This window comes from Furipterus horrens, unplaced genomic scaffold, assembly GCF_987537825.1.
Source record: "Furipterus horrens unplaced genomic scaffold, mFurHor1.1.pri manual_scaffold_3, whole genome shotgun sequence".
NCBI classification, from domain to species: domain Eukaryota; kingdom Metazoa; phylum Chordata; class Mammalia; order Chiroptera; family Furipteridae; genus Furipterus; species Furipterus horrens.
The window spans coordinates 186,333,088-186,350,688 of NW_028327173.1; the positions used below are offsets into that span (position 1 = coordinate 186,333,088).

Below are 17,601 nucleotides of genomic sequence, written 5' to 3' on the forward strand. Positions count from 1 at the left end.
CTTCTTTTCCTTGCTATATCTAAAAGAGTCATCTAAATACCTTAAAGCAATTTCAAAAGGCCCAAGTGAACAATCCCAAGATCTCTAACTTTCAAACCATAAAGAGGAGTACAACCAGGGTGCTGGCAAGACAGAAATAGTAGTGGCTGTCTCCTGGGGATCAAAGACCACTTAAGAGTTAAGAAAAGCCAGCTGGGATGGCCAGTGCTGTCAGTAAAGCTCAAAGAGCCCCACAAACAGCAATGCTTAATTGCACAAAAAGCCAATTATGCTAAGTTCTTTTTTCATCATATGTACTTCACATGCATTTGCAACCAAGTACTTGTACCAGTTAAAAACAGTTGTTCTTCTAATTACATGGGGAAAAAGCAGGTGCCCAGGCCTAAGTTACGGAGAGTCAACATGCCTGTAGGAAAAGCAAGAGAGACAGAGCATGCACACATATGCAGGCCCCTGAAAAATGCATTCACAGCTGTTTCCTGAATACTGGCAGTGGGGGTGGCTGCAGTGACTTGGCAGTGAAACTGCATGTTTTGCTCTCCATTCAGGGAAACATTTGTCATTAACTTCCCCCCTCTTAAACTACCGAGTCAAGAGCAACTTTTATGCAAAAACAACATAACCAACCATTCAGAAGGCACCAGAGAAAGACAACGTCTTGTCTCTAAGGAGCTTTTCAGAAGAAAAGTTAAAAGGGAGAAAGTGTTCTTAATGAGGAATAACAATCACTGAGTGGCTACTGAGTACCCTCACAATATCCCTAAGAAGGGAGACATTGCTATTGTTATTGTTAATATTCTTATTTTACAGATGAAGGAATATAAGTTTGGCAAGATTAAATAATTTTTCCAAAGCCTCCAACTAGAAGACGAATGGATCAGGAATTTAAACCCAGGCCTACCAATTTAATTATATTGTGCTTCTTTCCATAAATAGTAAAGTCTTTGTGTAGAGGCACGTCTCAGGGGAAGCAACTCTTATCTGTGAAAACCCTAAAGCCCTTTCCAACAAGAATTAGCGGAATGGGAAGGAGAAGGCAATATGAATATTTTCCAGAGACACCCACCTTCATCACATATTGTGAAATCCATTACTTCCATCCTAAGTTACTAGGGAGAAAATGCTTTGGAAATTATGGATCTACGGGCACCGGTCTTATTACACATAGCAATAACAATGTCTTACATTTGAAAGCACACAATTTTCAGAAAGTTTCTAGGACTGATAAATCATCTCAAGATTGAGGTAGTGGGGGCAGAGGCAATTTTACAGAAGAAACTGAGGCTCAGACACTTGCTGTTATATAATCTGCCTAGAATGAGTCACTGATTCAGCTAATTAGTAGCAACACTGGACTCGAAACCAGTATGATTTTAAGCCTAATGCTTCTTCCAATACGCCACCACACTGAATCTCTACATAACTGGTGATCTATTTATTTGATTTTCAGAATTATCACATAAAAACAGATGCTCTTTTCTACCTACTTCAGAACTATAAAACATATTCTGATGGGCTTTTTCTTTGCCACAGCAAAATTCCCAATTCTATTCTTTCCTCTAATTTTTAAAGATTTTTTAGAAATAACTTATTATTTGACATCAACTAAAACAGCAGGCCTAATCCTGCCAGGTAGCAAGTTTTACAATGGGTTTTAGATTTGATTTCTCAAAATGATTTCCTCAGCCCATTAGGAAGCCCAATGAGAATTACTTAGCCAAAAGTCAGTACTGTTTTTATAATAAATAAATTTCATCTCTCTGGTGGTTGTGTAGGAAAAAAGAAATTTCCCCGGTGATTGTCAGTCTTTCTGAACAGAAGGGTGAAGAAGAAAAATATGTCCTTGCTTTTGGCTCACTCTCAGGACTTCTCTCCATCTAGTTCTCTCAGCATTTGGCTAAAACCATGAAGCACACAGCAGGCATTCAATAAGTGTGGATTGCCTGTCACCTGATTATGCCATTAAACCATATAACAGCAAACCAGTTTCCCTGTAGTAGACTGTCTTAGTATCTTACATTCAACGGGCATGCCTAGAGAGCGAGCTCAGTCTCTTTCCATATTTCTTTCAGCTAAAGAGACAGTAGATTAGATTAGAAATTTCCTGACAGACTTTTCGTCATCTGAGCATTCAGAGGTAGAATCCAAGAGTCACATCAGCCCTCATGTTATGTTTGGCTTGCTGAACCTTGATGAATATTTTTTGAACTATGAATTGCCAACATTTAAAAACAGAGATTACACATAAAAATGAGACGTGCTAAGTATCCCTGAAGCCAGGATAAAGGGTAAGGCTGTAAACAGGATTAGTGAAAGCTGTATAAAGAGCAGTTTCACCATCACACCCCTCCCCCAACACACAAGGCCAAGAAACGACCCCTTCTCCATACACAAGCAGAGGTCTAGGGGCTGCCACCTGAAAGAGATTTTGGACTGGGAACAACAGGCACAGCTGGGGGTGGGATTAAACAAAAATCTGTGTACAGATGTGAAATCCATAGTTGTATACCCCTAGCTGGCTCTTGGTATCACAGTTCAACTGACAGGTAAATACACTCCTGATAGAGATCAAAGATTCCTATTCAGGGAAACTGGCTTATTTCAATAGTAGAAACCCAAATGACAATGGCCAAAATTGAAAATTCAGAAATATTATGTGTATGTTAAGAAAGTGTTGCATTTAAAAAAAAGCTTTGTATATTAGTTGATTTAAAATTTATGTACCTGTATTGCTTTGATAACAAAATATGATACTTAGCTATAAAAATAATAAAAGAAACGGAAAAGAAAAAGAAGAAAAAAGAACAAGGATAGAAAAAAAACTGAACAACAACAACAAAAAATGTGGGTAAGTTGTCAGAACAGTGGCAGGGAGGCTGAATACCCAATAATCCAAAAAGGTACTTTGGTTACATGCAGAACAAGATGATGACCAAAGAGACAGCCTTGCTGTGATAAGACTGATGATGTAATGTTAAAGGATAATACAGTGAAAACAAACCTTTCAACTACTAGTTAGTGAATCTAACAAGAGAGATAATCATAAGGTCCTATCCTTGTATACAATGAAAGCCAAACACCAAGTAGATGACGGGGATCCAGGACCAACCATAGCTCGAGTGGAAACCATGGTGTTTCTAGCCAAGTCTAAATATGAGTGGTCATGGCTTCTGTGACCTTCAAAAACAGCTTATGTGATCCTGAGTGTACTTTCTGAAACACCATGTAAGCACACTTCCATACTATCCATACTTAATCATCAAGGACCCAGATTTTCTCTGGTCTAGTCAGTCTACATCTATTGAATTTACTCAGTTAACCCTTAAACAGAGGTAGGACAAATCTAGAGGAGCAAAACCAGCACATCTAGGAAACTGACATTTTTTTGAAGTACTGTTAAATAAACTTGGGGGTGCTATCTCTGGAGGAGATAGAGAAGGGAACACGAGAGCTACCTTCAAATGAGTAAAAGGTTATGAGGAGGAACAATGATAGTTAAGGCCCTTCTCAGTAAGCCACCACTCAAAAAAAGACTACAAGTAAGTAAGGGGTACAGAGTAAGGGTTCTGGAAATTTTTCCGATCACTGGAGTTACCTCGGGGCAACAAGCACCCATTCTTAGCAGAGGATTGTTTCTTAAAGTGTACTTTAATATGAACTTTTTATTCCCTAAAGATTTTATTTACTTATTTTTTAGAGAGGGGAAGGAAGAGAAATATCAATGTGTGGCTGCCTCTCATGCGCCCCCAGCTGGGGACCTGACCCGCAACCCAGGCCTGTGCCCTGATCAGGAATCAAACCAGTGGCCCTTTGGTTCACAGGCCAGCACTCAATCCACCGAGACACACCAGCCAGGGCTAATACAGACTTTTAATATGTAAATTACAACAAAAAATAATTGTGGGGGTGGGTATGAGAACAGAAAATTTTGTAGATTCCTGATCTGGGCCTAATACCCATGTAGTACTTGAACATCTGTCATGTTTTCATTTTTATTCAGTTAAGAAAATTTTATTTCTACTGGGATTTATTCTTTGACCATGGTTATTTACTAACTTTTCTTATTATTTATTTGAATAATTTTTTTTTTAAATTGGAAACTGGCATAAAAAGTATAACTTAATGAAGTTTTATAAGGTAAACGCCCTTATAACTAACATCCAGGTTAAGAAATGGAATTTTCCTGGCCATTCAGAGGCTCTCTATGTGCCTCATTGCAATTACAACCCTGTCTGTCCCCATAAAGTAACCATTATCCTGACTACTATGTTAATCACTTCTCTGAATTTTAAAACAATTTTTTAAATACAGGTGTGCATTCCTAAATACTTCAGTTTTGCCTGGTTTTTGTTTTAATACTGCTCTTAGGTTTCTTAAACAGTAAGTTTCTTCCTGTCCATCCTTCTTTTACCATTAGAATGTATTTGATGAAGAACATGAGTCAGACAGTTTCTGACAGTTTGGATTTTGTGGATTGTATCCTCACAAAACCAGACTGATATGCTCCTTGACTTCAGTACTTTCAGGTTGGTTTATTTTGCAAGACTATGGGTAGTGCCGTTTTTTCATCAGGAGGCATGTAATGTCTAATTGCCTTTCCTTTTGTAATGTTGGCCGCTATAGGTGTTCAATATTTAGATGTATTAATTCATTGAGGGCTGCTAAATGATTATATTAAATTCTGTAACTTCCTTTTAAAAATGTCTTTGTTGTACCTACATTTCTGAAGGATATTTCCCCTGAATATAGAATTCTGGGTCAACTATTATATACTGGCTTCCATAATTTGGCCATCAATCTTATTGTTGCTTATTTATATGTAATTTGTTCATTTCCTCAGGTTGCTTTTGGCCTTCTCATTATCTTTTGCTTTCAATAGTTTGACTTCTGATGTACCGAAGTGTGTTGTATTTATCCTACTTGTAGTTTACTGAGTTTCTTAAATCTAAGAATTGGTATATTTCATTTGTTTTGGAAAATTCTTTTATCTTCTATATCTTCATATATTGCTTCTGCTCATTTTCTCTCTTACCCCTCTAGAACTTTAATTTCATGTTAGATCATTTGTGTTGCACTTGTCTCTTATATGCTCTGTTCTGCTCTTCCCATTCTCTTTTCTCTCTTTTTTTAAAGTATATTTTATTGATTATGGTATTACAGTTATCCCAATTTTTTCCCCTTTGTCCCGCTCTGCCCAGGACCTCTTTTCCCTCCAAAAATCCTCCCCCAACTTAGTTCATGTCCATGGGTCATGCATATAAGTTCTTTGGCTTCTCCATTTCCCATACTATTCTTAATGTCCCCATGTTTGTTTTGTACCTGCCAGTTATGCTTCTTGATCCCTGTACCTTTTCCCCCATTCTCCTCCTTCCCCCTCCCCACTGACAACCCTCCATATGATCTCCATCTCTATGATTCTGTTCCTGTTCTAGTTGTTAGCTTTTTTTTTTAAGATTCATTTGTTGATAGTTATGAGCTTGCTGTCATGTTTATAGTTTTGATTTTCTTATTTTTCTTAAATAAGTCCTTTTAACATTTCATATAATAAGGCCTTGGTGATGATGAATTCCTTTAGCTTTACCTTGTCTGGGAAGCACTTTGTCTGCTCTCCCATTCTAAATGATAGCTTTGCTGGACACAGCAATCTAGGTCGTAGGTCCTTGCTTTTCATCACTTTGAATACTTCTTGCCAGTCCCTTCTTGCCTGCAGTTTTTTTTAGGAAATCAGCTGATAGTCTTATGGAAACTCCTTTGTAGGTAGCTCTCTTCTTTTCTCTTGCTGCTTTTAAGATTCTCTTTTATCTTTAACCTTTGGCATTTTAATTATGATGTATCTTGGTGTGGTCCTCTTTGGGTCTAGCTTGTTTGGGACTCACTGTGCTTCCTGGTCTTGTATGTCTATTTCCTTCACAAAATTTGGGAAGTTTTCCTTCATTATTTTTTCACATAAGCTTTCAATTTCTTGCTCTTCCTCTTCTCCTTCTGGCACCCCTATGATTCGGATGTTGGCACATTTAAAGTTGTCCTAGAGGTTCTTAAGCCTCTTCTCCTTTATTTCAATTATTGTTTCTTCATTCTGTACTGGTTGACTGTTTATTTCTTTCTAATGTTCCAAGTTATTGGTTTGAACCCTGGCTTCTTTCCTTTCACCATTGATTTCATGTGGGTTTTTCTTCATTTTACTTAGTATAACCTTCATTTCTTCCCCTATGCATTTGCCATACTCAATCATGTCTGTCAAGACTGTGAGCATCTTTATCACTGGTGTTTTGAACTCTGCGTCTGCTAGGTTGCCTAACTCCTCGTCACTTAGTTCTCCCACTGGAGTCTTGATGTGCTCCCTCTTTTGGACCACACCTCTCTGTATTCTCAACGTGACAGGCTCCTGTGTTTGCCTCTGTGTCTTAAGTGGAGCTGTCGCACCCATTACATTGTAAGGGGGTGGAGCCTTAGGTAGTCATAATTGTGGCGCTGCATGTAGGGGAGGGTTCAAAGAGGGAACAATGCTGTTTGCTCAGCACTTGCCCCTTTTCCAGGCACCTTTCCCACTTCCTGTATGGGACTAGCACCCCTCTAGCTGTTGCCCTGGTTGTGGTTCCCAGAGTGCGTGGGCTTGCAGACATTCTAGGACCTTGGGGGCCTCTAAACAAACACACTCTGCTGAAAGACCAGCACATTCTTCTGCCACCCCAACCCCCAGTGGTTTTCACAGTCAGAAGGAATGAGGTTTTATTTTCCCTGGCACTGGAACCATGGGCTATGTGGTCTGGTCTGGGGCTGGGATTGCTCCCTAGATGTCCCTCCTGACTTTTATACTGTTTGTACTTTTTGATGGCTAGCCACAGCCATTGCCTTGCCACTGCCGCCACATCGTGTCCTCTCCGCCACTCCTGCCTGTCTGGATGAGTATGCTTCTTTATATCTTTGTTTTTTAGACCTCCATGAAGTTCAATTTTCTGGTAGTTCTGGTTGTTTTTTGCTTTGAAGTAGATGTAATCCTTCTTATGGTTGTGGAAGGAGGTGAAGCATCTCTTCTTATGCCTCCATCTTGGCCATAAGTCTCCATTCTATTTCCTCAATGTCTTACAGTTTGGTTATCTTTTATTGACTTCTTGTCTATTCACCAAACTTCTCCTCTATACGTTAAACCCATCCAATACATTCTTAGCTTTAGACATTTCAGTTTTGTAATGTCTACAAGATTTTTCCTAAATAGATCCTAATTCTTTTGAAATTCTCCATCTTTTCATCCATCTTGACCATTTTCTCATCCATTTTGCCCATCTTTTCTTCTCTTTTCTTGATCATATTCATAATATTTAAAGTCCGTCAATTTAAATATCTGCATAAAATTGTGGGTTGGTTTCTATTGATTTTTTCTCTCTTGATTACTGGCCACATTTTTATGCCTCATAATTTTTTATTGTATGTTGTATATTGAGTATAAAGAACAGTAAGGATGAGTTCTGTCTCCTCCAAATTCATATATTAAAGCCCTAACACCCGATGTGACTGTATCTGAAATAAGCATTTAAGGACGTAATTAAGGTTAAATGAAGTCATAAAAGTAGGATTCTAATCCAGTAATACTGGTGACCTCATAAGAAGAGGAAGGGACATCAGGGATTTGTATGCATAGAGAAAAGGTGATGTGAGAACGCAGTTAGAAGCAGTCATCTGCAAGTCAAGGAGAGGCCTCAGGAGAAATCAAACTTGCCAGCAACTTGATCTTGGACATCTAGCCTCCAGAATTGTGAGAAAATAATTTGTTTGTTTAAGTCACCCAGTTTGTGGGATTTTATTATTGCAGTCCTAGCAGACTAATTACAGAGACTAAAGTTGGCTTCCTCCATATAGGATGCACCCACCATTCCACTCTTGAGGAAATAAGGTAAATAGCTGATCATCTTCAATCCAGTCAGTAGAAACTAGGTCAGGGCTGGGTTGCTCCTTTAGTTGTAATAAGTCTACTTCTGGTTTCAAAGGTAGGACCTATATAGTGCTTATGGCAGCTCTCTTCTTCTAATTGGAGCCTGTGTCCTAAGTACCAGGAGGCTGCAGGATATATCACCTTTCTGGTCCAGCGCCATTCTTGAGTGCAGCCCTCTTGGGCTTTTGAAGGAAAGTCTGGCAAGTCTCTGCTCTCCTGTGCTCAGAATGTTCTGTCTTTTGGAGGCTTTAAGTTTTGGTCTTTATCCTCCTTTCCTGTGCAGGCAAATGACCTGTGGGGCAGGCCCCTCTAACTAAGGAGACTGTTTCTTAAACATTGTATTGGGTTGGCCAAAAAGTTCATTTGTTCTTTTCTGTAAGATGGCTCTAGTAACGCTTAGTTGTCTTTAACGTCATTCAAAACAATTTTGATATAGATTGTATTGTGACAGTGTCATATCAGCATGCATTTAAAAAGAAACTTATCAAAATTGGTGAATTTTTGTGTAGCCATTTTAATATTGAAGATGGAAGAAAATACGCAACATTTTTTGGCATATTTTCCTCCATTAGTTCAAGATAAGGTAAAAATGCAACTGAAATGCAAAAAAAGGTTTGTGCAGTATATGGAGAAGGTGCTGTGACTGATCAAACATGTCAAAAGTGGTTTGCGAAGTTTCATGCTGGTGATTCCTCACTGGACAATGTTTCATGGTCGGGTAGACTAGCTGAAATTGATAGTGATCAAATCAAGACTTTTGAGAATTCTCAAAAGTTATACCACGCAGGAGATAGCTGACATACTCAACGTATCCAAATTAATAAGATTACTGGTGAAAATGAAAAATTTGTCTTTTATTTTATAGAAAAAATAAACAGACTTTTGGGCCAACCCAAAACCACTGTGGGAATTTCATTCTACCTTTCCAGCCCAGCCTAGATCCCAGTGCAGCCCCAGCACTGAGCAAATGTGGCCATCAAAAACTGATTTCCTTTGACCCTAGCAGAGTCTGTTCATGGCAGCCTCACCTGTCGCCTGCGCATAAATGTCCCTGGGAAAGAAAATGGCCAGCACCTTGTGCTCAGCTAGGAAGGGCTCTTCTTCCCTCTTCAGAACTTTAATTCTTCAAGTACACTTCTAGCTCTCTGACATCTTAAGTATGGCTTTTGTAATTTGACTTCATAGTTATTGCAGTGGAAGCTACCTTCTACATCCTTTATGGAAACTGAAGTCTACCTTTTTTTTTAAATAAAAATTTTACATCATTCTTTTTCCTTGAAATAATATTTCCATTTTCCCCCTTAAAATTTTAAACTAATAAATTTTTATTAAAACTCTATCATAGTTTCACCAACAAAAACATAAATACAAATTCAAATTTTTCTTTAAAATTTACTGTGACTATAAGGTTCTTTTTTTTATATAAAAGGTTCTAAGTGTTAAAATTTTTATCTTGGATTTGACTTAATATTACAATTATTACTGGAACACACTTGATCAAAAACAAATAAACTTTTAATAAAGTTTTATAAAAACCTATTATTATACATATAAACAGAAGAATTTATTACAAACTCATAAGAAAACAAGGGAGAAAATAAAAAGGGTCAGATTATAGCTCTGTGATTAAAGAATGCTCCAGATTTTTTGGCACCTTGGAGGTTTTTACACCTCAGGGCAATGCACCATGCTAAGGTTCAAAAGGTCAGAAATTTGTAGAAAAGTTTTGGTTTTCTGTTTGTTGTTGTTTTCCTGTAAAGTGAGGGAAGGACAAAGGGAAAGGGGAGGTAGAAAAGGACAAGCGGTCCCTTCTGAGGAATGTTGATTTTATGGAATTTAAGAATCTAGAAATGGATTCCTTTAAACCAACTATGCCTAAATAACCCTTGGGAAGTCCAGTTACCCATATCCCAGTTTTAGTACTGGAATCCTAAATCAGATATCAGGTCCTTGCCAATTCAGAGATTAAATAATCATCTGACAAAGAAGAGAAAAATATCATCAATACTACTGCTAATTCCTTCCCTCTTCCCTGTTTATACAAATATGAAAATGATTTCAGAGAACAGTCCTGGGAAAAGGGGATTATCCACTTTCTATTTTAAAGACATGTTAACTAAATAATTAAGAGCTTTTCAAGATCTAGAAAAGATACAATTAAACCCAAAGATTATTTCTCAGCTAATCAACCTAGAATTTATGGGGGCAGGAGACTCAGTGCAGAACTACCTCTAGAGCTAGAACACTTTTGGTTCACATAGATGATGCTGTTTGTCCCATCTGGTTGTGCTTCAAAGGTAAGCTGATTTCACTCATGCTTTCCAAATTCCAGAAGGGGAAAAAGCCTTTTGCAACGTGTTTGGTAACTAGACAACAGCAATAGGATAGTAACACCAAAGGTGGTCCTCAACAATTTTTGAAAGGCAAACGCAGGTAACAATATTGTTAATTCAGCAACAGACAAGCCAACAACTTCCCCAAACTGAGCACTAGACACATTCTGTAAAATAGACAGTTGGTACGGTCCTCTATAATTTTCCCAATGCCCATTTTCCAGTTTGCTGCTATGTATAACCCAGAACTGTCCTGAGAATAAAAAAATACACATTTTTATACCAGTAGAAAGCCACCAGGGTAACATGTAACTAAGCATGTGAGGTCACTATTATCAAAAATGAAGAACGATCTGTCCTGGCCAGGTAGCTCAGTTGGTTAGAGTGTCATTCCAATAAGCCAAGGTTAGGAGTTTGATCCCCAGTCAGGGCACATACAAGAATAAACCAATGAATGCATAAATAAATGGAACAACAAATCAATGTCTCTCTCTCAAATCAGTAAAAATCTAAAAAACATATTAAAATAAAGAAAAAAAAGAACAAAGAATGATGCACGCTATTTGAAACTTCAGCTGGCCTAGATCCAAACTTATGGAAAGTTGCAGGTTTTTTTTCAGAATACTTGTAGAACAAATGCAGAAATATTTACTCCTAATTTCTTTGATGTCTGGGGTCAGCCAAACCCAAGGGAATACATCTGCCAGTCAACAAAGAAAATTTCACTTTAGTTAACATCACTAGGGCCTAACAACTCTTTGTAGAGTAATAAGCAGGAACATGCAGGTAGATAATAAAGGAAAAGCATATGAAACATAAAAAATTCCAGGTGTGAAACAGGAGAGAGAAAAATGGACATAAAGGGGGTCTATGAAGTCTAAAAAAAAGTTTATAGAAAGAAAAAAAGAAACTGAGCATCATTAGGTTAGATATAGTTACGAATGAAGGTTATAGTTAAACCTGTCTTCTAATTTTTAGTTTTAAATTTCCTTTGGTCACTTTTCTGATAAACTTCTCATTATGTTGAAAGAGAAATATCTTCCTCTATTGCTACAGATCTGTCCTTTCAGAGCACAGCATGCCTTCCGAAGGTCAGCAGAGCCAACCAACATCAGCAGTAGGTTCATACTAGGGATATACTCACCTGCTTCTGGATCTGCAGGAATTCTCCACATGTACAGGTTGAAGTCATCAGAGCCTGAAAGGATATACTGTTGGGACAAAAAATTTATTATTTATATATCAACTTATTCATAATATATTTATATCTATTTACCTATATAGAGAGTTTGTTAAAATAAACAAGACAAATGGAGACATAGTCATAAGACACCACAGAGCAAATACCCTCTCTCAAAAGTATTTGCAAATCAAAATACTCCTTAGCTAAAACCTAGTAACAGAACAACCTGATTCAAAATGGGCAAGGAACTTGACCAGACATTTCTCCGAATAAAATATACAAATGCCCAATAAGCACATGAAAAGATGCTCAACATCACTAATCATTAAGGAAATAAACATCAATACCACAATAAGATACCACTTCACACTGATTAGAACTGCTATTACAAAAAAACAAACAACAGAATACAAATTTTGGTGAGGATGTAGAGAAATTGAAACCCTTGTGCACTGCCTGTGGAAATACATAATGGTGCACCCACTGTGGAACATAGTATGGCAGTTTCTCAAAAAGTTGAACATATAACTGCCATATGACCCAGCAGGCTTAGGTAGGTATATCTCAAAGAACTGAAAGCAGCAACTTGAGATATCTGTACACCAATATTGATAGAAGAATGCTCACAACAGCCAAAAAGTGGAAACAACCCAAATGTCCATCAATGAATGAACAAAATGTGGTATATACATGCAATGTAACATTATTCAACATTAAAAAAGAAATTCTGACATATACTACAACATGGGTGAATCTTGAAGACATTATGCTAAATGAAAGAAGCTACATATGAAAGCAAATAGTGTATGATTCAACTTATGTGAGGTACCTAGAGTAGTCAAATTCAGAAAGAATGCTAGTTGCCAAGGACTGGGGGGGTGAGGGAGGAATAGGGAGCTACTTTCAGTGGGCATGGACTTTCAGTTTGGGAAGATGAAAAAATTCTGGAGCTGGGTAGTGGTGATGGTTACACAATAATGTAAATGCACTTAATGCCACAGAACTGTACACTTAAACATGGTTACAATGGTAAGTTTTATGCTATGTATATTTGTCTGCAATTTTGCAAAACAAAAATGTTTAAATGCAGAAAAAAAAAAATTAGGAGCTTCCTAGAGATCTTTTATGCAAGGCCAAGCACCCTGAACTTCCCTGCTGTCAGCTGACACCTTTGAACAGGAAGTCACTGCCAACCCAGCGACAAGTTAGTGCTAGGGACACAAGCAATCCTCTTTTATGTGGCAGCTTCAAACTGCTTAATCTCAAAAAGATAAAAAACTAAGCCAGATATATTCTAATGAGGACTAAAAAACACTAGCTGTAACCAGTAATTCTGAGAGCTTATTTATTTCCAAGATTAGCAAAAGTGTTATACTTTAAGTTGAGGTCAGCATTACTAAACTGCCTTTTGGCCCCATCTGCTTATTTCCCTAGAAATAGAAAGGCCCATAGGTTTCTAAAAAAAATTTCTTAAGAATGACACTGAACAATTTCAAAAAGTGTAAGTCCAACATATATATACCTGCTCATGCCTAATGTAACTACTTTACTAAATACTTTGCAATTTACCAGTCTGCAAAATACATGAGAAGAGGAGGCAAAAAAAAAAAAGGGGGGGGGCAGCATGTTTAAAGATGACGAAAATCTTGTTCATAGTGCTCAGAGCATAGGGGGGAGAAAAACTGGGTTCAGTTTCCTCACATGGTCACTTTCTCCTGTGGTCTGAATATATCCCCCTTGAAATTTACCTGTTGAAATCCCAATGCACAATGTAATGGCATCAGGTGAGACCTCTGCGAGGTTATTAGGTCATGAAGGTAGAGCCCTCATGAATGGAATTAGCTCTCTTACAAAGAAAACCCAATGGGGCTCCCCAGCCCCCTCCTACCATGTGAGGGAATATGGAGAAGTCAGCAGTCTGAAACCGAGGAGAGAGCCTTAACCAGAACCCAGCCAGGCTGGCACCCTGATCTTGGGCTTCCAGCCTCCAGAACTGTGAGGGAGAAATTACTATTGTTTATAAACCACCCAGTCTGTGGCATTTTGCTGTAATAGCCAGAACAGACTAAGAGGCTCCTTTCATTCTAAGATTCTAAGATTACTATGTGAAGGAATGGTAGAAGCCAGATTGGAGCTGAAAGTCCCTAAGCTGCCAGCCCATAGTTACTTGAGAAGTCACGACATAAATATGTTCAAGGCAAGGAAACTCAAAGACTACTAACCCTGTTATACTTCAATTAAAGTTTCCTTAACAGCAGCAACAACAAAAAACCTCCACGTAATTTAAAAAATGAGCAAAGGATTTGAGGACATTTTTCCAAGTAAGAATATATAATCGCCATATATAAATGCCCGATAAGATGAAAAGATCCCCAACATCACTAATCTTTAAAGAAACGCGTATCAAAACCACAATGAAATACCACCTCATACTCATTAAGGAAAAAAAAAAATTGCATAGCCCTGCTGGTTGGAGCACCTTCCCGATACGCCAAGGCTGCAGGTTCGATCCCCAGTCAAGGCACACACAAGACTGAACCAATGATGCATAAGTGGGTGGAACAACAAATCAATGTCTCTTTATTTCTTCATTCCTCCCCTCCTCAAATCAATGAATATTTAAAACATAAATTATAAAAACAATAGTTCCTCAAAGAATTCTCTAAGAGAGCTTTACATCTCTGTTCAAATTAGCATTATTCACAATAATCAAAAGGTGAAAGCAACCCAACTGTCTGTCAACAGATGAAATGTATAAAGAAAACATGGTCTATACATACAATGGAATATTATTCAGCCTTAAAAGGGAGGAATAGGGAGGAAATTCTGCCACACACTACAACATGGATTAATCTTGAACATTATACTAAGAGAAATAGATATCACAAAAAGGCAAATACCATATGAGTGCCCTTATGAAGTTCCTAGAGTAGTCAAATTCATAGAGGCTGAAAGTAGAATCATGGTTGCCAAGGGTTGAGGGTAGGCTAAGGAGGGGAGTTCATGTTTAATGGTACAGAGTTTCAGTGTCACAAGATGAAAAACTTCTGGAGATGGACGGTGGCAATGGTTATACAACAGTGTGAATGTAATTAATAATATGAAACTGAACACTTAAAAATAAGAAAAGAAGAATCCTCGTGGCCCTGACTTGAGGGTCCATTCAGCAACTCCCTGCAGTTTACGACACTACACTGGTTGAAGTTAGGAAGTTGGGGCTTTCCTCTGACAGCCAGTTTGGCAAAACCACCTACCAGTTGGGGGGAAAGATTCATTCTAATGAAGTACTTATGCACCAGGCACTTTGGGGCTTACAGTGACATATAATGTAATACCTGGGTTCCCAAGGAGCTTAGATCAAGTAGAAAATGTGCATGTAGGTACACAACTAGCATGCCACAAAGCAGAAATCAGTAGGTGCCTTTATGAGAGATAAGGTACTTGCTAATTCACAAAAGCAGCAAGACAAGACAGATAAGAGTACTGAGCCAGCCTCAGGTACAGGTGTGGTGGAAAGAGGGAAAAGGAGCCAGTAAGAGAAAGCGATGGCGCTCAGGCAGACGCCTGTTTTAACAGAACAGAAGGTATGGTGTATGTAGCTCACTCTTTGATGTGCTCATAGCCCTCAGGCCTTACTGCTCTGTGTGCTTCCTGGGGATCTTCAAGGCCAGTATCCAGGATTCTTTGTCCCAATGTTTCTCCATGGCCTAGGAGGCTGCCCTACAGAATGAACATTCCTTGGGAGCAGGCTCAACCATGACTAAATAGCCAATCAATAGCCCAGCCACCTTGTCTGAGGTGGAATAACTTTGAAGTGCACCTTGTATACCCTAGCCCCTCAAGATCAAACTCCAATTGCCCAGAATTGTAGTTGGCTCACTAAATCACTCTTCCTTTTCCCTATCTCACTTGTCCATTTCTCTATTATTTCCTGCATTTCTAAATAAAATACTTGCACCTGAAACTTGAACCCAAATTAAGACACATGGGCAGGGTGCAGGAAAGAGGGGTGAAAACAGAACACAAAAGAACTGTTCACTAATAATTTATATGTATGCATATATGATATATATTTATTATTCAACAGCAACATTTTATGCACTATGATTAAAAGAGGCTATAAAACTTCATATAGAATTCCTCCTACCCTGTTCCCCCAAACTAAACAAACAAATAAATATTAAAAGAGTGAGCCAAGGGTGGGCTTATCAGAGGTTTTACTATTTCGTTGTGAAGGGTCAGCGCTTTCCTATTCAGCTGTTCACCAGGCAGCCACGAAGAAAGGTAAAAGGGGACTGACTGCCAGATGGAACGCTGACTCAGAAGACTGCCTTAGAAGGAAGAAAACTCCCACAGAGCTAAGGCCTCTTGGAGTTAATATGACGTCTCCTAAAATATGTAGAAAATGCATACAATGTCCAGGCTTCCTCTTAGGGATAAGGGCAACTCCTCACCCTCTCTTCCTCTTGGAACTACCACAAGGGAACAGTTCGGAACGATTTCCAAGGAGAGGGTCTTGACCCACTGTCATCTAGTCAGACCACTTAAGTGTTCATACACACTGAATCACAAGACTGCCCTGAGGAATTCATTTATGACATTTCCAGGTTGTCTGCTGGGCCCCTTACAGCATTCAAAGTTGGCTTCCCAGGATACTGCTGACTGTGGGAGACTGAAATAAATGAATCTGTTCCTTTATTCATTAAATAAATATTTATCAAATGTCAGTTACATGTGGGGCACTGTTCCAGGAAAAGATATACAGAATTGATTTAAAAAAGACCCTGTCCCTACCCTCATGAAGCTTACATTTTATTGGGTGGAAAGAGGAAAAGAATTATATACATACATACTGTGAGTGAAGTGAGCAGAGGAAAAAAATTAATAAAAAGACTGGGTATGTGTCCAGTCGTGTTAAGTGGTATGGAGAAAAATTAAAAAGCAGGTTAGGACATACAGGGAGTGTGGGGGTGGCTAGTTTATGTTTTAGTTTTTTCTTAAAAAGATTTTATTTATTTGTTTTTAAAGGAAGAAAGAGGGAGAGAGGAACATTAATTGGTTGCCTCTCACATGCCCCCAACTGGGGACCTGGCCCACAACCCATGCATGTGTTCTGACCAGGAAATGAACCAACAACCTTTTGCTTCACAGGCTGGAACTCTATCCACTGAGCCATACCAGCCAGGGCAGTTTCCGTTTTATATAGGGTGGTCACAGAAGGTCTCTGATAAAATGGCATTTTGAGCAGAGCCCTGAAGGAAATGAAGGAGCAAGTTTGTGGATATCTGGCAGAAGAATATTCCAGGAGAAAGAAAAGAGTTCTGGGCTATTTTAAAATGTAAGGTAGTAAAAAGAGCTCTGCTGTTCTCCCTCCCTTCTTTTTAAAGCTCTGTGGAAATAAAGATTATTTCAAGTGGGCTGAATGCAGAGATACATTTAACATCATCAGAGCAGTTGAAAAGATTACTCCCTTCAAAAGCTGTGTTGGAAGGGTTCATCTCCCAAACTTGAGTTGGAGCCTCCAACTATGGTCCTGCTAATGGTTAGTGCTACTGGCATTGCAAGTCTTGATCAGCCATCTTACAAATATTTAAATATTTCCCATTGGAAGCAAGAAAACAAAAACCAAAGAGTGCCAACACCAATCACTATCAAAGGAAATTCAAACTACATAAGTATATCCAAATTCATAAAGCACAGTAATTATCTGAATTAAATCAGAGGAGTGAACTTAACCTCAAGCAGTGGAACTGGAGGTGTAGGTTTCTCTCATTTCCTTTTTTCTTGATATTTAACTTTAGACAGTACCTGTACATTCTTACTGAGGCAATCCAGTGTTGACTCTGAAGTGACCTGGAGTAAAGAGCCTCTGGCCTAAATAACAGAAAGGTTTGGTAGCCAAAAGCTTGTTATAAAAAGGTAAGCTATAAGAACATAATGGGAATAATGGTTACCAAAAATTCCTAGATTAACTTTTTTTTTTTTAAAGATTTTATTTACTCACCTTCAGAGAGAAGGGAAGGGAGGGAGACAGAGAGGGAGAGAAACATCATTGTGCAAGAGAAACACTGACTGGTTGCCTCTCACATGTCCTCAACGGTGGGCCAAGCCTGCAACCAAGGCATGTGTCCTGACCGAGAATCGAACCGATGACT

At 38.5% G+C, this 17,601-nt stretch overlaps 1 protein-coding gene across 2 annotated transcripts in view; it reads right to left on the reverse strand.

Moving 5' to 3' along the window:
• The window catches only part of DCAF5 (DDB1 and CUL4 associated factor 5), a 93,978-nt gene that overhangs the window by 15,482 nt on the left and 60,895 nt on the right, over nt 1-17,601 (reverse strand). For both annotated transcript variants that reach the window (XM_090271037.1, XM_090271038.1), the window contains exon 7: nt 11,408-11,474. In XM_090271037.1, coding sequence (XP_090127163.1) covers nt 11,408-11,474 — 67 coding nt within the window. The remainder of the gene's footprint in view (nt 1-11,407; nt 11,475-17,601) is intronic.